At 49.6% G+C, this 20,326-nt stretch overlaps 1 protein-coding gene across 1 annotated transcript in view; it reads right to left on the bottom strand.

Moving 5' to 3' along the window:
* The window catches only part of ESPN (espin), a 116,084-nt gene that overhangs the window by 13,592 nt on the left and 82,166 nt on the right, over positions 1-20,326 (bottom strand). Inside the window, exons 12-13 of the mRNA XM_066637267.1 lie at positions 11,141-11,286; positions 9,355-9,633 (exon numbers count right to left, since the gene is read on the bottom strand). Of these exons, the coding sequence (XP_066493364.1) occupies positions 9,355-9,633; positions 11,141-11,286 (425 nt within the window). The remainder of the gene's footprint in view (positions 1-9,354; positions 9,634-11,140; positions 11,287-20,326) is intronic.

Genomic DNA, 20,326 nt, shown 5'->3' with positions numbered 1-20,326 from the left:
CAAGGGGCAACTGCGCCCTTGTCCCCCTGCCTCACAGCCACCAGCTTTATTGGAAGTTTTGTTGTCTTGGGGAGGAACCGAGATCACCCAGGAAGTTGGGTGGGTTCTGGATTGGTTGGCCTCAAGTTTGAATGCAGAAACTGGGCCAGACCTCTGCAAGTGTGAAGGACAGCAGCGCTCTCCGCCCACCCAGGGGGCCCACTCAGATGTCAAACATCTCTGCCTCCTTCTCTTTCCAGAAGGAGAAGCTGCGGTCTATGTAGCGGCAAATGTCTTCGTTGCTGAATTCCTCCAGTTCTGAAATGAGTTGGATGGAGTTTTTCCGACTCTGAGAGACTGGAGTAGGGATCAGCTCATCTGTGGGTGGGCTGGTTCCTGGGACATTGCTGAGCAAGGTCTGGGACGATTCCTGGTGGGACAGGACGGAGGGCGGGCGGCTCGACTCTTCTGGCTCCTCTATCTCCACTTCCACTGCCACCTCCGCTTCCGCCTGGTCGGGCTTCACGCTGTCCCCAAAGAAGCTCTGCTTGAGGTCCTCAAAGCCATCCAGCCAGTCCCGCTTGCCGGACTCTAACTCCTTCATCACCACCTTGTGGAACTGCCGGATGAGCTCCCAGCTGTGGCTGCCCAGCCGGTCGAACATCTCGTAGCAGAGGAGGTGGCGGAACTTGCGCTCCTCACGGGTCATGTTCATCTCGAGGAGCTGAAAGTAGCCCAGCATGAAGAGGTCCAGGGTGAGGCTGTCATAGCCCACTGGTGTGCCACTGACGTGGGGCAGAAAGTGCTCTGGCCAATAGAGCATATTAGTGCGGCTCAAGCGCCGGATCTGCCGGGTCGGCACTTGGCTGATGATGTTTCTCCAGTGGGCAATCAGCTTCCCAACTACTTGCCGCTGCTTCATGAAGTAGAGGAGCCGGTCGTCCTCGCTCGGTGTCTTCCTGGTGACTACTGACAGGTGGTCTTCATCCAAATCTGCATCCGGAGCATCAGAGACGGCCATCTTCCTTTTGGGGGATGCTTGCCGCAGTGATTCTGTAAAGGTCCACTTCTTCCAGTGCTCCAAAAAGAGGTATACGATCCTCTCCTTCCGCATGTCAATGTAGTCTTGGACGCAGCTCAGCTCTGTCTGCACCGGGAGGCTCCTTGTCATTTGGTCGGGACTGAGGAGAGCCTCCCCAAAGGGATCCCCCACCATGCATGGAACCACCTCATGCCTGGGGAAGAGGGACCCTGCTTCCTCATAGAGCAGTGGGGCATGCGAGAGCTCAGTGGGCAGCTCCAGCTCGAGGACAGAGCCGTCCTCGCTCAACCCGTTGAATGACTCGATGCCGGTGATATAGTCCTCTTCCAAGATGGGCTCTCGGTCCAGGGTGAATGACGAGGTGCCCACTGGCAGAGAGCGCTTTCTCTTGTACACCCGTCCAGGTGCGGCATCTGGCAGCTGAGACTGCATGTGCAGTTCGTAGTTAGCCTTGAGGTTCTTGACTGAGACCCCCCACTGCATGATCTCTTTCTCCACCTCCTCCCGGGTGCAGCTAAAGGACTGGGACCGGCCGATGCTGGCCGGGACTTCTCGGAGAGGAGGCGCCGCCTGAGACAAGGCCTCCGCCGTGGCCTCCGCTGGCTCCAGGGTGCTGGGGGTCACCATGTCGGCCAGGCTAATGGCTTTGCCTCCCAGTGCAGCCAGGAGGACGGCCATGCTCTTCAGGAGGGTCGAGATCTTGCTGCACCAGGCCGGGAGGTCATCTGCTCGGCCCTGCATGCGCTTGGGGTTGATGGTGAAGTGTTCCTTTGCCAGGGCGGCCGAGACAGGGAGCAGCTGCTGCAGCTCCGTCTCCAGCTGCTCGAGCTGGGTCTCCACTTTCTGAACCTTGTGCATCACTTGGAGATTCTCAATCTGCTTCTCGATGCGGAGGATGTCCTCCTCGGTCATGAGCTCCCCAAAGGGCCCGAGGATGGCGTTGTGGGTGTGGGAGTAACGCCAGCCTTCCTGCGGATAGTAGTTGCCGGAGCGGAGCTATGGCAGGGGCAAAAAGAACAGAGGGCAGACGTCTCCCTCAGGACCAGCTTCAAAATTCTCCTTTTGCACACGGGTGGCCCTTACATGTCCCTTTGTGGTGTAATGGGAACGGCCCGGGCTGCTCAAGGGTGTTGCGCTGGGGAGGGCAGGGGAGCAGAGTGGGAGCAGGGGAGAGAGAGAGACTTACATTTTCCAGCTCACGTGGTGGGCATGCGAGAGAACCTCACAAGGAACACAATGGCAATATCGACACAACGGCAGGCGCCACCGGGAGGTGTTCACACATTACACCACTAAGTGATCATGTAAGGCATTTAACCCCTGCAGTATCATGTTTGTCAGACACGGGAGCTTGCTAGGGAGGGTGCCTTTTTTCTCCCCCCCCCCCACACCAAACAGTTCCCATTTTAGAACTTGGCAAGTCATCATCATGTCCTCTTTGCGACGGCCCTCGCCCTAGGGGTCGACACTTGGCACATACTGCAGGTTAAATGCGTTTCAGAGTCGTCTCACACCAAGGCAAACAGAGCCATGCCGAGGGCACAACAGAGGCATGCAGCCCCCATCCCACCCCACCGAAAAATCTCACATGAGCAAGAGAGTTTGGAAGGAATAGCCACACCTCAAATCAGAGACTACACACTCCTGCCTTCTGCCCCACAGCTATCTGGTCCAGCTGCTGTGACAACACAGAATGTCCACAAATATTCTGAACAGGGAAAAGGTCAGTCACAGAAGGCAGGAGACTGTGCAGACGCAGCAAGGAAACAGAAAACAAAGTTGGTTGGAGGAAACAACAGAGCCTAAGGATTCATGAGAGAGTTCTACATCAAGGAAAAGCTGCCTAGAGATAAAATCTCATGCATCAACTCAGAATCATTGAATGTTCGAGTTGGAAGGGGATCTTAGAGGTAATTTAGTCCAACCCAACCAGATCTTTCAGAGTTCCTGATTATGTAACACAGCCCAGATTCTATGTAACGTTCTGGGAGAGCAGAGACTTCTTATGTTCTTACTGTGTCATAGGGAACCCTGGAAAGCTTACTCAGAGTTCTTCAAATGGAGGAATACGTGTAGTGGATGTATTTAAATTACGTATTTAAATACGTCTGTTTAAATTAAACCTATACTTAACCCAGGTTAAACCTAATCTAAGTTAGAACATAACCTAAACAGGTCAGTAAATTGGGACACAGGATCTAGAGAGCAATAAATAATTAAACAAACCCAAATAAAAACTAGCTTGAGGTTACAAAAACAGTCCAGCCTAAGAGAACAGAACTAGGAGGGAAAGAACCTAGGAAGGGCCAATTCCCAACCCATTAAGAGCCCCATTAGGCTAATCCAAGCAGTCCATTCAGGAGCCTGCAGAGTAGGTCACGCCCATCAGCAGCCGTTTGCCTTCCTGAGCTTTTGTAAACTCACCTGGGAAGGCCAGCCCCCTTTCAATCAGGAAGGAAGGAGGGAGGAGGAGCCAGCCAGGAGTATAAAGCTAGGCCGGCCATCGCGTGAGGCTCTCTGCAGACGCGTGTGGCCTCTGGGAACCCAGTGCCTCGGGAACTAAGTGCCAGGTAAGGCACAAGAGTTTAGCATCTGGGCGAGTTCAGCAGCAGGGCGAGGAGGCCAGGGCCCCATACACTGCCCTTCCTCTTCCCTAGAGAAAAGGGCTGCTATCCATTGTACGGATTTTAAAAGGACCCCTAAATAAAACAACAACAACAACAAAGCTATGCAGTCAGACAGCCAGCAGCAGGGTGGGGGCTATCCAGTGTTCTGCATCGAGTGCCACATGTATGATTATATGCCTCTGGGGCATAAGTCATGGGTGTGTCCTCAGTGCAAGGAGCTCCAGGCTCTCAGGGAACGCGTCCGCTCCCTTGAAGCCTTGGTGGCCAACCTGGAGAAGCGCAGGCAGCCAGAGGAGGACCGTGGGGAGACTTCTGGGGACGATCAGGCTTCGTCCCAACCTCAGGCGTGCAGCTCCTCGGCTGCCCGGGTGGGAAGTCTCGGGACTGGAGAACGTCATCCTGGAGAGGAGGGAAACAATCCCCTAGGGGGGATCCCTTCTCCAGGGGATGGGCCCGTATCCGAGCGCACTCGGGATACTCCTCGGCGGGAGGGGGGTCGGGGGCTTCTTGTAGTGGGGGATTCGATTATTAGAAACATAGAGAGGGGGGTTTGCGACGGATGTGAGGACCGCATGGTGACTTGCCTGCCTGGTGCGAAGGTTGCGGACATCACTTCTCGTCTAGACAGGCTAGTAGACAGTGCTGGGGGAGAGGTAGCGGCTGTGGTGCATGTCGGCACCAACGACGTGGGCAAGTGTAGCTGGGAGGTCCTGGAGGCCAAATTTAGGCTTTTAGGCAGGAAGCTGAAAGCCAGGACCTCAAAGGTAGCGTTCTCTGAAGTGCTACCTGTTCCACGCGCAGGGCCAGCTAGGCAGGCGGAGATCAGGGGTCTCAATGCGTGGATGAGACGGTGGTGTAGGGAGGAGGGGTTTAGATTTGTTAGGCACTGGGGAACGTTTTGGGACGAGCGGGGCCTGTACAAGAGGGACAGGCTCCATTTGAACCAGAATGGAACCAGACTGCTGGCGCATAACATTAAAAAGGTGGCAGAGCAGCTTTTAAACTGATCCCTGGGGGAAGGCCGACAGGAGCCGAGGGGCATCCGGTTCGGGACTCCTCATCCCTATGGGATGAGGATGGGAAGGTTAGAGAACAACAAGACAAAGGCAGGGTAGGAGAAGAAATTGGGAAAGGTAGGGTGATGGGATGTGATAGACGGTTTGGCACAATGAGAGGATGCGGGGACAAAGGAGCGAATAAGCAGCCCATCCTGGGGCATTCCGTGTATAAATGCTTTTATGCGAATGCCCGAAGTCTACGAGCAAAGGTGGGAGAACTGGAATGTCTGGTGACAAGGGAAAATATTGACATAGTGGGCATAACGGAAACCTGGTGGAATGCGGAGAATCAGTGGGATACCGCAATCCCGGGCTATAAACTCTACAGGAGGGACAGGCAGGGGCGTGTTGGAGGTGGGGTGGCCCTTTATGTTAAGGAAGGGATAGAATCCAGCAAAGTAGAGATTGAAGGTGGGTCCGACTCCACCGTAGAATCTCTGTGGGTTAAATTACCAGGCTTGTGCAGCGATGTAATACTGGGGGCGTGCTATCGTCCTCCAGACCAGAAATCTGATGGGGACCTTGAAATGAGGAAACAGATCAGGGAGGTGACAAGGAGGGACAGGGTTGTAATCATGGGGGACTTCAATTATCCTCATATTGACTGGGTCAATTTGTGTTCTGGTCACGATAAGGAAACCGGATTTCTTGACGTGCTGAATGACTGTGGCTTAGATCAGCTAGTCACGGAGCCCACCAGAGGACAGGTGACTCTGGATTTAATTTTGTGCGGTACGCAGGACCTGGTTAGAGATTTAAACGTTACTGAGCCATTGGGGAACAGTGATCATGCTGCGATCCGTTTTGACGTGCACGTTGGGGGAAGAATACCAGGCAAATCTCTAACAAAAACCCTTGACTTCCGACGGGCGGACTTCCCTCAAATGAGGAGGCTGGTTAGAAGGAGGTTGAAAAGGAGGGTAAAAAGAGTCCAATCTCTCCAGAGTGCATGGAGGCTGCTTAAAACAACAGTAATAGAGGCCCAGCAGAGGTGTATACCGCAAAGAAAGAAGGGTTCCACTAAATCCAGGAGGGTGCCCGCATGGCTAACCAGCCAAGTTAGAGAGGCTGTGAAGGGCAAGGAAGCTTCCTTCCGTAAATGGAAGTCTTGCCCTAATGAGGAGAATAAAAAGGAACATAAACTGTGGCAAAAGAAATGTAAGAAGGTGATATGGGAGGCCAAGCGAGACTATGAGGAACGCATGGCCAGCAACATTAAGGGGAATAATAAAAGCTTCTTCAAATATGTTAGAAGCAGGAAACCCGCCAGAGAAGCGGTTGGCCCTCTGGATGGTGAGGGAGGGAAAGGGGAGATAAAAGGAGACTTAGAGATGGCAGAGAAATTAAATGAGTTCTTTGCATCTGTCTTCACGGCAGAAGACCTCGGGCAGATACCGCTGCCCGAACGGCCCCTCCTAACCGAGGAGTTAAGTCAGATAGAGGTTAAAAGAGAAGATGTTTCAGACCTCATTGATAAATTAAAGATCAATAAGTCACCGGGCCCTGATGGCATCCACCCAAGGGTTATTAAGGAATTGAAGAATGAAGTTGCAGATCTCTTGACTAAGGTATGCAACTTGTCCCTCAAAACGGCCACGGTGCCAGAAGATTGGAGGATAGCAAATGTCACGCTTATTTTTAAAAAGGGAAAGAGGGGGGACCTGGGAAACTATAGGCCGGTCAGCCTAACATCCATACCGGGTAAGATGGTGGAATGCCTCATCAAAGATAGGATCTCAAAACACATAGACGAACAGGCCTTGCTGAGGGAGAGTCAGCATGGCTTCTGTAAGGGTAAGTCTTGCCTCACAAACTTTATAGAATTCTTTGAAAAGGTCAACAGGCATGTGGATGCAGAAGAACCCGTGGACATTATATATCTGGACTTTCAGAAGGCGTTTGACACAGTCCCTCACCAAAGGCTACTGAAAAAACTCCACAGTCAGGGAATTAGAGGACAGGTCCTCTCGTGGATTGAGAACTGGTTGGAGGCCAGGAAGCAGAGAGTGGGTGTCAATGGGCAATTTTCACAATGGAGAGAGGTGAAAAGCGGTGTGCCCCAAGGATCTGTCCTGGGACCGGTGCTTTTCAACCTCTTCATAAATGACCTGGAGACAGGGTTGAGCAGTGAAGTGGCTAAGTTTGCAGACGACACCAAACTTTTCCGAGTGGTAAAGACCAGAAGTGATTGTGAGGAGCTCCAGAAGGATCTCTCCAGACTGGCAGAATGGGCAGCAAAATGGCAGATGCGCTTCAATGTCAGTACATTGGGGCAAAAAATCAAAACTTTAGATATAGGCTGATGGGTTCTGAGCTGTCTGTGACAGATCAGGAGAGAGATCTTGGGGTGGTGGTGGACAGGTCGATGAAAGTGTCGACCCAATGTGCGGCAGCAGTGAAGAAGGCCAATTCTACGCTTGGGATCATTAGGAAGGGTATTGAGAACAAAACGGCTAGTATTATAATGCCGTTGTACAAATCGATGGTAAGGCCACACCTGGAGTATTGTGTCCAGTTCTGGTCGCCGCATCTCAAAAAAGACATAGTGGAAATGGAAAAGGTGCAAAAGAGAGCGACTAAGATGATTACAGGGCTGGGGCACCTTCCTTATGAGGAAAGGCTACGGCGTTTGGGTCTCTTCAGCCTAGAAAAGAGACGCTTGAGGGGGGACATGATTGAGACATACAAAATTATGCAGGGGATGGACAGAGTGGATAGGGAGATGCTCTTTACACTCTCACATAATACCAGAACCAGGGGACATCCACTAAAATTGAGTGTTGGGCGGGTTAGGACAGACAAAAGAAAATATTTCTTTACTCAGCGTGTGGTTGGTCTGTGGAACTCCTTGCCACAGGATGTGGTGCTGACGTCTAGCCTAGACGCCTTTAAAAGGGGATTGGACGAGTTTCTGGAGGAAAAATCCATTATGGGGTACAAGCCATGATGTGTATGCGCAACCTCCTGATTTTAGGAATGGGTTAAGTCAGAATGCCAGATGTAGGGGAGGGCACCAGGATGAGGTCTCTTGTTATCTGGTGTGCTCCCTGGGGCATTTGGTGGGCCGCTGTGAGATACAGGAAGCTGGACTAGATGGGCCTATGGCCTGATCCAGTGGGGCTGTTCTTATGTTCTTATGTTCTTATGGACCAACTTCTCTAAAAGAAGAAGTTGCCTTCGCTTTGCCTGCCTGTTCCCAGTGATTCCCTGCACCGTCTCAACCCTGGGAGGGGGGGGGGGTAGAGGTTGGATGTATTTCTGCTTACTTTTTCAGATCATGAAAGATGACAGCAAGGCACAAAATTTTGGTCAGTCTTTCATATAAACCATCAGGCCGACTTCAGGCCATGAAATTCACCAACCAGAGCCAGATGTAAAATTATGTCATTGCCACAACTTCTGGCAATGAATTCCACAGATCAATTCTGTGCTATGTGAATAAGTGCCTCCTTTTCCCTGTCCTAAACCTTCCACCGATCAGTTCCATTGAATGATTCCTGGTTCTGGTACTATGGGAGAAGAAACAAAAGAGTTTGCTATAATTTTACTTAATACTTAACAAAACTGATGAGGGCTATGGGGCCCTGGTGCAAGGGTAAAAAAATTGATTGCTCTGACTCCCCTTTCTTTTTCTGCTGCCTCCCTTGCATCTAGATTGTGAGGTCCTTGGGGCAGAGACCTGTCCTCTCATCTATTGTAAAACGCCATGAACACGGAGGGCTCTTTAAGAATAAACTTGATAATAACCTGGTGAAGACATAAGAAGTGCCCTGGCCAAAGGCCCATTCATAGCCACAACTCAGAAGTTCCCAGGGTTAATCTCTGGCATGTCCGGTTAAAAGGATCTTAAGGGATGAGGAAGACCTGGAGAGCCTCTGCCAATCAGAGTTGACAACAGAGGGGTGGATGAACCAATGTTCAAATTCTGTGCAAGGCAGTGTCATCCAGGGCTGGCAAGGCACAGCACAGAGCTCCTGGGTGGCATCATGAAGCCCCAGTGCCTGCACAATCCCAGAAACTCCAGTGCCATCACAGGGGAGGCTAAACTGCTGCTGTTTCTAGCTCTAGTCCAGTGGTGTAAAACACATTTCATACAGTGGGCCAAATAGCATTCCTGATGCCTGCTGAGGGTCGGTAGCGATGATGTCATTTGGCAGGAAGTGATGTCATTAAACAGGTCAAAACCAGAAATAAACACTCTATTCTCATGTAGGAACTCATTAGCTGCAATTGACATAAGAGAAATTTCACAAATCGTGATCATATTTCAAGATATGGGGGAAAGAGTCTGAGGGCCAGATAAAAAGCTTCTGTGGGCCGCAAGCAGCCCCCGGGCCTTAAGTTTGACACCCCTGCTCTAGTCTCCTGGAGCGAATCGGACAGTCTCTCTAGGACTCTCCAAGAAATCAGAGCTTGCAGCAGCTCAGTCTCCCCTGTGATTGTGCAACCACTTAGCGACTGGGTGGAGCGCATGAGCAAGACTGAGCTGACAGGACAGAGGAGGCTCAGCCTCGGTGAACTCAGAAGGCAGACTGTCAGCAAAGGAGCACAGGCCATGTGGGGAAAGGGTCATTTTCTCACCACACACAGAGATCACAGCAACCACTTGCACACCATGCCGGCCAGCCTCCCCCCCTCGTCTTTTTACCTTGCGCCTCTGCTCCTCCTCTTCCTGAATCTTCATCTGCAGCTTCCGGACCATCACCTGCCGCTTCCATTCGGGAATGGGTCTCCCCTGCTCATCGTGGGTGGGAATCAGAGCCTCAATGTCCACCTGGCCAGCTGCAGCGGACGAGGCGAGTGGCAGCGAGGAGCCATTGACAACCGGTTCAGGTGAAGCGCTGGGCCTGGATGTGGATCCTGCTTCAGGGGTAGACGGAGGAGTCGGTGTCCTGGTGGGGGATGTGGAGGAGCTGGGCACCTCGGCCTGGATGGAGACAGAAAGCCGCAAGTGAGCATTCCCAAAGAAAGAACTCCCCACATATACTTGATTAACAAGGTTGTTTCAGGATCAAGTCCTCTTGGGAATTCTTGTTCAATTTTTCAATTCTGTTCCATTTTTAAGCATACAGTATTGACTCAGGGCAAATACCAGCTCCTGCCACACAAGGGCAGGCATCTACACTGCAACACAGTCGTGGTAGAAATCACTTTGGGAGAAATGGATGGCCGCCTGTCAGGGATGGTGTATCAGCTGCCTGCACTGAGCAGGGGGTTGGACTAGATGACCTTGAAGGTCCCTTCCAACTCTGGCATTCTATAACTCTGTACCTGGCCAGATTAACTGATTTGACTAAATTGTGACATCGTGAACAGGTCTATAGGCTACCACCACCTTCTAATGTAGCTGTACACCCAGAATTACTGTACAGCAAATAATTTCATTCATTCATGAGGTTTCTATCCCTCCTTTTGCCCCTCAAAGGACTCCAAGGCAGCTTCGACAATATATATGAAAAACAAAAACAAAACAGTTGAAAAATAAACACTACCACCACTGTACATACACCACACTGGCTTAACATAGTTCAAATAGAAAAAAAATATTTTAAAACAATAAAGGCAGCTTATATAACAATCAGGGATCCCCCTCTCCCCGCAAATTATCAGTATAACAACAATTCAGTAACAAATCAAATTAAAATTATTACATTTCTTTAAATGCAAAGATTTCTGTCCCATCTTTTGGGTTTGAACAAGGTAAAGTACAATAGGGATGAAAGTCAGAAGTCAGGCCCACTGTGTTAAATGGGGCTTACTCCTAGGTAAGTGTGGATAGGATTGCAGCCAATATCAAAGGACAAGTAAATGAAAAACAGTCCAGATCAGAAATAAAAATGATTTCATATTTTGCCAATGTATTTATATGTTTTCAATTTGATATAAAACCGTAATTTGTGACTCAAGAACTCACAATATGACGCCATTCACAACGTAGTCCATTCATATCAAACTGAAAACCACCACTGAGGCACTTGCTTAAAACGGTAAGATCAGCTGCTCAAAATACATCTTGGAGGGTAAAAAGCTGTTGTGGTGTCATTCTCCATACTTCAAACTAAGGTTAAGGATACGCTTGAGTTTGGTCTCCAGCATATTAAGCCATTAGAGCCATTTGGGGCAAGGTGGGTGGAATATTCCCTGGGATCCAAATTAGGACTCTCCCTTTTTGCATCCGTAGAGGCTAAGCCCCTTTGGATAGCCCCCCCCCACTGCATGCGTGGCTTCTTAAATGCCAAAGCTGATCACGCCAAGAGAATCTCCTTCCCTCTCCCTCTCTCTCTCTCTTTCTGGACAATCCAGTGCTCAGCTTGTCATTACAAGACTTAAGCTCACTCCTGAAGCAGCTCTCATATCAAGCCCCCTCCCACCCAGGGCCATCCTGCTAAAAGAGGAACCTGATTAGCAGGGTCCCAACCCAATCTGTCACCTACATTGGAACTGGCCTGGCCACAGCCCGAAAAGACCGTAGTGAAGCCTTTGCTCTGAGGGGTCGGCTTGAGACTCTTCCCAGCCTTGATCTCTGCCAGCAGCTCTGCGTTGTCGCCAGTCGGGGACATCATGTTGAATGACTTGGTGCCTGCAACAGAGAAATGGGGGGGGGGGGAAGGATTGAAAACGGAAGTACTCAGTTAATAGGAAGTGGTGGAGCCCACTCCATGGAACTGTCCACGGCCACAGTCTCCCCAGGATGGCTCTCCTGGTGCCTGGGCTACAATTCTACCAACCTTTGTTCTATCAACATGCTGGTCTATGGTTCTACCATTCTGCCTTGCAGGTATCTACCGGTTTTTTTTTATTTGGTTCCCCCTCCTTTTATGACAGTGCCATATCAACATTAATCATTAAACTGAGCCAAAAAAAACACGGACATAATTTATAAGCGAATGCTTATAAACCACTACTTAGAAACAGGACCATCAAAAACCAGCACTAATAAAATTAATTGTAACATTTTTTTAAAGCCCCAAACGCTTGTCCCTTATGTGCTAATTTTCCACATGCAGGGAGCTTGTTTTACGCAGGAAGCATGTGTTCAAAAATATGACCTTTCCCACCATGACACCATGGTGGTGCAATCCATGACACCATGTCAGGATCCAGAAAGGCCACGAGTGACCACATGCCGATCCAGGGCAGTAGTGCCTAGTGCTTAGTGCTCACTCCCTTCCTATTCCCCTCTCTGCCCGTGTGTTTGGACACGCAACTTACTGGGGTAGTTGGTAAATTGAATCCACTGCCACTAGCCCAGGAGATCAGGCTAGCGAGAGAGCTCCCAGGGCAGAACCCCCCCCCCTCACCTAGAACAATACAGAACCTCAAAGGTCTCTATTAAAACCGCTCTCACAGTAGCGCCTGCAGAGTGTGGAGACGTGACAATCCCACTGATGTTTTCCCAAAACGGACGACTGAGGATAATATGCAAAATGGTTCGTTATTCAAAAAGTCAAGTAAAAGAAAAAAGAAACGACCAAGTCACATGCAAGACAAAATATAAGAATTGCATTCAGAACCCAACCCAATTGCAATAATAATCTCATCAGCAGAGGGCGCTGATGCACTCCAGAATCTCACGCATGCGTTCTTAATCAGCGTTCTTGCCGGGAGCTTTGAATGGCTTATACTGCACAAACTAGCTATAACGAGTTTGTAAGGCACAGATCACAGACAGAATAAAGTAAACAAAACTGCTTATGGTTTCTGGCTAATGCTTGTTCCTATCTTTGTACCTGGATGCTGGACCCACCAGGTTGTCCCACTCCCAGTCACAGAGAACGGACCTGCTGAGCTCTCCCCTTGCTGGAAAGAAAGACAGAACTTTTCCTGGTTGGGGTGTTTTGTCGCCTGAATGACGTTATCCTGTCTTCTGATTGGATGAGAGCTGGCCACCTTGAAACCTGAGCTCTACCTTTCCTTTGTTGGAGCCCAGGTAACAATGCCCTGCCACACTCTTGAGTTTTATAGGAAGTTGGATGCAAATGAAGGTCCAGAGACAAGGAGCCTCTGAAATGCTTTGCTAGGAAGAGGCAAAGAGGCTTGTAAAATCCTCTACCGTGACACACACACAGAAACACATGGTCGCCCTCTGTATGTGTGGGTCCCGTATCCACAGTTCCACTTACCTGCGGTTCACAAATCCCCCCTCCCATTGCATTCATGACTCTCTGATTCTGTTTCATTTGTCTTCCTCTTGCGGGTTGTATATTCAACAAGCAAGCATTTCTTACGTCAAGCTATTCTTTCCATTGGTGGCGGCCACTTTGAATTCGTGGTGGCCATTTTTGAAGCCACCCTGAAGCTATCCACCACCGTTCTGAAGCAATTCTACAGCCAGTGAAGTACTGGCAGCCCCCAGAATGCCTTACAGCAGCTGAGTTATTGCTCCAGAATGCTATTAACAGCTTTTTTGCTAAATTCTCATTAACAACACAGAAGACTCGTCTGCTTCCTGCACAACTATGAGTAGAGGTGGGACCTTGCTATCCACTGATTTGGTATCCACTGATTTGACTCACCACCGATACCGAAGTACACTTTTAAATGCCTTGCAACAAGGGAAAAAAAGCACCAAAATCCAATTTCCTACCTTCGCAATCTTAAATAATTATAATTTCATTCCATTAGATTCCAATATTCATCCCATCTAATGGCTGAATGCAAAATAGTGTCTATACCAGTGCATTCTGCGGCAAGAGTGGAGGAGCAAGAAACCTGGAAGTGCAACTTTAATGCTATTTTTCCACTGATTTGGTATCCGCTGATTTTTCTTTTATCCACTTGGAATTCTGGAATGGAACCCCAGGGGAAGGTATGACCTGTATAGGGTTTGCTGTTATCCGTGGTATCTGCAGGGAGAGCGGGAACATAACCCACATGGATACAGGGGGACACATGACTGTATAGCGAATTCATGACACACCCCTCCTAGATTTTGTTTGAGAGAGACAGCACTTAAACTGGCTTTTGAAAATGGAATCTACCTACCAATCAAAGATAAGCGTAATGGGAAAAATTAACACATCAGAACTTCACCAGGTAGCCAGGAGTTTGGCACAACATGGAGATGGATAGTTAGGAAAGGCTAAAGGCCCTTTAACCCCTTCCCTGTGTCAAGTGGAAAGCAAGCCAAGTGCTGTGAGAATTCTCCTCTCCTCCCCTCAGCTGCTTGCTTTCCTGTGTGAGGCAGGACACAGGCATGCAAGCTGAGATGCAGAAGGGAAGAATCTGGACTGAGCTCCTCTTGATTTTTAAGTCATCAGAGCTCTTCACCTGCATTTTGGAGCACGTGGGATGAAAACAGGGGAGGTGCAGATTAAAGTGTGTGTGTGGGGGGGGGTCCTTGGGGTTCAGGTGGGAGTCTCCAGGAGATGGATTAAGCTGCCACACAGCTGGTTGCTTGCTGACCCCTATCTTAAGAGGCGATCCTGAGAAGTGAGCCTGGTACGCCACACATGAAAAACACGGGGGCCAACTACCACAAAGCTACAGAAGTTCACACCAGCTTCTGGGAGGTACAAAGGGTGATCCTGCAGTCCTCTGAGATTCGCCTGGGGAAGAAACCAACCACGCGGTGCACGAGGGTTGGAGTGACACTGAGGCACACCAGCAGCCTCCCATTGTTGATGGACGCTTACACTTTTGACCACAATTAAAACAGGAAGCTTATGTCAAATTAGTCCCCAAGAGATTCACAGCACAAGCCTATGCATGTCCTATGCATTCAGAAGAAAGTTCCATTGTGTTCAGTAGTGAATGCTTTAGACTGGTGTTTCTCAACATTTGTCCCCCGCTGTATCACTTCGCATGGTCCACCTATTGGAAGTACCACCGGAAGTAACTGGCGAGGATGTCATCACCAGTTACTTCTGAATTAAGAGGCTCGATGCAATGCGACAAGCACTGGCAAGAGGCTCCAGGTGGACAGGAGGGCTTTTTCAAGTGCAGAAAGAGTGCACACTGGAGCTCTGACTGCTGAGCTAACTGCTGCTTGCTGTGTTGCATTACTGGTCTTGCTGCCAGGCAGTGGGGGACTGGAGGTCTGGCATGTACCAGTGAATACCACTTCAAGTACCGCCAGTGGTACACAGGTTGAGAAACACTGTTTTAGACTCCCAGGAACCTTTCAGTTTATTTCAAAGGGCACCTTAACATTGCTGCCCTCCGCCCCCCTCCCACAAAAAAAATCTAGGAATCTGTGTCCAAGGAGATGACTTGGGCAGATCTCCATCTCTATTACTGGGAGACAATAGATAATAGATAGCCCTAAACCATGCCAGATCCCAAAAATGAGATGAACTACTCTCCGATAAAGAAGGTTAATTTTTAAGGTTTCACAGGGCTCTTTGTTAGCTTTCTTGCAATGGACACATGTAGACACAGCAGCTGCCTGAAGCCCAACTGGCCCGAACTAGAAAAAGTGCATCTCTTGATCATGCACTTCATCACTTCATCTCTGCACCTCTGGCTACTCTATACAAGGAGGTATTGTTAAATGACACCATCATATGTCTATTCGAAGTCCCTTTTAGGATTTGATTGGCTTTCTCATTACCACTGGAAGCTGGGATAGGGCTACCTCTTTTAACAAAAATCCAGAAACACCCACCAGGCCATCTTATGTACATAAGGAGGTCCCAGGTTCAAATCCTACCGGAGGTATAGAATAATTGGGTCTTGCTCAGCCTCAGTCCCACAGGTGCAATGCGGGGAAACAATCTGGACTGAGCTTATAGGGCTGTTGATTCTCAACAAGACAGGCAGCAAGACCATATTAACTGGAAAGTCTTTGACAGCTTGAACTCTACCTGTCAATGTTAAAAATTATTCTTTTTGCCACCCAATGACAGGACTGCATTTCTGCAAGGTGAAACATCATCCACTAGGAAAGGCATCCCTATTGGCTGCGACAAAACTTCAGCCAAGCGCAACACTCCACATTTCTCTTTGGCTTTTAAGAATGGAAATTCCAAGTTTGTGATTTTTCTGGAGATCTGCCTTAGAAACAGCCTGCAAGTTTCAAATGCGTTCTGAGCTGACTTCCTGACTTTAAATTTCTAGACTGGAGGAGAAGCAGGTGTCAACCATTTTTTGCTTTCTCTCAGCAGTTATGCGTCTCTGTTGAAACCATCTCATACCCTTCCAGGTTTGACTGAAGTCTGCTAGAAAAGCCCTGTACCCCAAACTAACAGACCCATATCAAACATTAATTTTTTTATGGGCGGTTTCCAATTCCCGCTTCCTGCTCTTCCAAGGTCTTGCCAGACTACTCATTCACAAGATCTGTTCCTTCTGTGCATTTCAAGGTTTCAGCATTTCTGAAAAAGACAACTTTTGGGGTTCATACAGGGTTAAGTGAATTTTGGGGAACCTCCCATCATCAGCTCCCTCCCACTAATTGCTTTGTATTAAATTTAATAGTATCTGCTCTATGGTAGCTGTATGTGTTACACTGAAGGGCAAATTGCAGCTTTAGAGTGGGACATTTTAATTGGGAAACAGCAAGGGGATAAAAGTTAACCTCCTCCCCACCCTCCAACTTTAGCATTCTAGGATTCTATAAGAATGCAAGAGGTGAGCCAGTGGTCAGGGCCCAGAATCTGCTGTCAGCAATCCCTTAAAGATCCCAGACCAAGGAAGGGCATGCCCCTGGAGTCCTCGGTGATGCTGCAGGAGATTCGAGAACATTCCCAATCTGTTCATCCCCACTACTTCTTAAGAACTTAAGAACAGCCCCACTGGATCAGGCCATAGGCCCATTGAGTCCAGCTTCCTGTATCTCACAGCGGGCCCCACCAAATGCCCCAGGGAGCACACAAGATAACAAGAGACCTGCATCCTGGTGCCCTCCCCTGCATCTGACACAGCCCATTTATAAAATCAGGAGGTTGCACATACACATCATGGCTTGTAACCCGTAATGGATTTTTCCTCCAGAAACTTGTCCAAACCCCTTTTAAAGGCATCCAGGCCAGATGCTGTCATCACATCCTGTGGCAAGGAGTTCCACAGACCAACCACACAAGAACCACACCTTGCTGGTTCTTCTTCCACCCCTCCCCCTTCGATCGTCAGGGTCAAGTTATCCAAAGGACCACCACAGTCAAGGAAAAAAAATCTGGCCATAAGGGGAACGACATATGCAATCGCTCACTGGATTAACTAAGAGCTCCCTGATGGACAATTTGAAAAGGAGAAATGAAACTCAGGGGTGATGCTGCCCTTGAGAGCCCCGGCAGCCCTGCAGCACTGGAAGTAATCCCTCTTGGATGAAGCTGGAGACCATCAAATGCAAGAGCAATCTAATTGCAGCACCAACACAGGTAAAGAGAGAGAGAGAGAGAGAGAGAGAGAGAGAGAGGGAGAGCGGAGAGTCTCTGATGACCCCAAGTTACATATCGTCAGCTAAATCTGGGCAAACCCCTCCATCCCACAGAACAGCAACTAGTCTGATGGCATTAAAAGTAAAGCAACTCACAGGGAGCAAGAGTGGCCAAAAGCGGTCCGGAGGGGGCTCTGAGAGTGCCGGGCCCCACATTAAACTATGCCTTCCCCACAGACCTCTGGGCAGCTCCTCCACCACTGCCCTGTGTCCAGTCCCATCCTGGCACCTCCCAGCTCAGCCTCACCTTTTTCGGAGGTGACAGAATACTCAGCGCTCAGGTGCCTGGAGGGAGACAGGTAGAGGCTAAGAAGGGATAAAGCAGGCCAGGGGAAGGTTAAGTCTGGGCTGGGCAGATGTTCACACACCTCCCATCTTTGCAAGGGAGACCTGGAATAGCACTGAGCTGGGATAATGAAAATCTTGTCTCAGGAGGCAGCAGGACCCATTAACCATGACCCATCTCGGTCCTCCCATCCCACAGTGCCGACTTCACTTCTTGGCTTTTGCCCTCCTCTCTTTTCACGGCACTCCTGGCTACTGGCCCAAGAGGCACCTCTCAACCCCACATGCCCAGCTCTGCAGGGAGCTAGAGCTTAAACAGTCTGCATTGTCAGAGCACCCTGCGCTACTCACGGAACTGCTACCGCTAGCTTACATCAGGAGAGATACTTGCCCTGCTTAGCCTGCTGCAGCGTGGCCCGGAGAGCGCAGCCCCAGCGCTCCTGTGCAACCAGTGCTGCGGAGCAACAGCCTGGCTCTTCTTGCCACCATCCGTCCTGGGCCATGTGAGTCGGGGCGTCCAGCTCCTCAGCAGGCCATGACGCTTCAAAGGGGATGGAAAAGTTTTGCGGTGGCAGCCTGCCTGCCTCTCTGCCAGGGGAAATCAACAGATGGGGCTGGGGAGAAGGTTCTCCCTTGGGGACTGTGGACAACAGGCTGCAGGAATTAATGGCCCACTTTGGGAAAATGACATGCTATTAAGCACCAGCTTGAGACCCCAAATCCTCCTGGATTCAAGGCTAATAAGCGCAACGCATTGGCCACCTGCCAAACTGGGAGCCGTAATAAGCCACCGGAGCACAAAGACGCGATGGGCTGTCACGTGTCCAGCTAATGCTGAGCATATGAGCATGAACAAAAAGAACAGTGTGTTGTCCACCATGGTTGGGTGGGGGAGAGCATGGAAATATTCAGGGCTAGGGAGGAAATGTAGAACAAGGGGGACCGGGAGGGCAGCAGGAGACTCTATCATGCTTCCAGGAGCAAGGTGGCCCCAATCCAGAGGAAGGTGCTGCTCCCCTACCAGGTGGAAGAGAACACACAAGTGGGGCAACAGGCAGAGGAAAACCCATACTTGACTCTTTCGGCCTCATCAGAACATTTTTTAAACATTCCATTAAAAAAAACTATTTTAAAAATATTTGGTGGTGCAGGAGGTAAATAAACTGGAGAAAGAGCCATCTCTGAAAAGTGGCAGCTCCTGTTTTGCAGGGAGACAGCCGCTGAAGTTATTCGTCCCAGCAGAATGTCCCCACCCAACAGCTGCTCGCTTGCGTCCCCTTTCTGCTTCTTTGAGGTTAGGACCCCCTTCACGTTGCTTTTTTGTTGTTGTTGAAAGGATCAATTGTTTCAACCACAATCACCATCATATGGACTTCAGGAAACCAAGGATTGGATGCATAAGAGCAAAAAGAAGCCCTGTTGGTTTCATCAGTGTTTCCTATTGGACCAAGGAGGCCCGTGTAGCCCAGCACCCTATTTCCCACAGTGCAGCCCAGGTGCCCCAATGAGAAGTCCTCAAGCGGGAGATGGAGGCAGACCCACCGGTGCTTCAACGCAGCTGGTGTCTGGAGACTGACTGCCACTGAACCTGGAGGTGGCACATAGCCATCGTGACTAGAAGCCAATAACAGATCCATCTTCCTCCATGAAATTTGTCCACTCCCCTCTGAAAGTCATCCAACATAACGGCCACCTCCACACCTTGCGGCAGTCAGTTCCATGGACTATGTGCTGGACTATTCAGGATTTTTCCCCTGGGGGCTGGGGATAAGAATAGGCCCTCAGTTTGGCTGTACTTGTCGTAAGAGGCGACTAAACAGCCACCGGGTAGATGGGACTCATCAGCCTGGGAAGGCAGCTCATCTGAGAGAAGGAAAACTCTGATCCCAAACCTCCACTGCCTTGTGGCTACATCCAGTTATGGAAAACACTTCAGGAGTCAACCTCGAGGCAAAATCCGGAGCCGGAGTCCCTCAGGCAGTTCATGGTTGAACACAGTCACGTTCTGGCAACTCCTGCGACGCCGCTGGAACCAACCGTATTGGCCTCTGCCTTTCCATTGGACCATTTCAGCGACGTGGAGAGGGGGGATTTGCTGCATGGGAAACAGTCTATCCTCCATATCTACTTTACCCAGGCTTCGCGCACTGGAGAGGACACTCTGTTCCACAGAAACACCATTCAGAGTGTGACACCATAGTCTTCCGAGACTGAAGGATGCCAACTCAATTCAGGATTTATCCATCCTAAATCTCCTGCCAGTCAGATTCATTGCAGGACCCAGCCTGGTTCAAGTATTGAGAGAGAGGGAGAAAAGCCTTCCCCCCCTCTACCACATGCAAAATTTTTATAAGTCTCATCTTTTTGTTCCAAACTAAAAAGCTCCAACTGCTATAGCCTTCCTCATATGGAAGATGCTCTGGCCCTCTGATCATTTTGGTGGCCCTCTTTTTTTTTTTTTTTTTACCTTTTCCAGCTCTACGTGGTGGGGGCAACCACAGCCATATGGTGGCAACCACAAGGTGGGGTGAGGTGGGGCAACCACAGCCAAACGGGTTATTTCAAGTGGTTGCACAAATAACTTGCATAGAGACGTTGTATTAGCAGTCCTATTTTCAACCCTTTTTCTAGCAACCCCAGCATGGAATTTGCCTTTTCAACAGTTGCCACGCACTGGGTTGGGTTTGCATTGAGCTAAAACCCAACACAACTCCAAGATCTCTAGACTAAAGCTTCTGTTAATTAAAGGCACAATGAGGGAACAAGGCATCCTTGCCTACCACTGAGTAGGAAAGACAACCCTGGAGCCAGTATGGCTCATGAGTGGAGTTCAGGAAAACTAGGAAAGGCAAAAAGGGCCCTTTCAGAAAAGAGAAGTCTTGCCCAGAAGAGAATAAAAAAGAAATGGAAGCTAATCGTCAAGGACTCCCAAAAGGACCTCTCCAAAAGGATTCTC

The sequence above is a fragment of the Tiliqua scincoides genome, chromosome 9, assembly GCF_035046505.1.
Source record: "Tiliqua scincoides isolate rTilSci1 chromosome 9, rTilSci1.hap2, whole genome shotgun sequence".
NCBI lineage: Eukaryota > Metazoa > Chordata > Lepidosauria > Squamata > Scincidae > Tiliqua > Tiliqua scincoides.
This window is presented reverse-complemented; position numbering and strand designations above follow the sequence as displayed.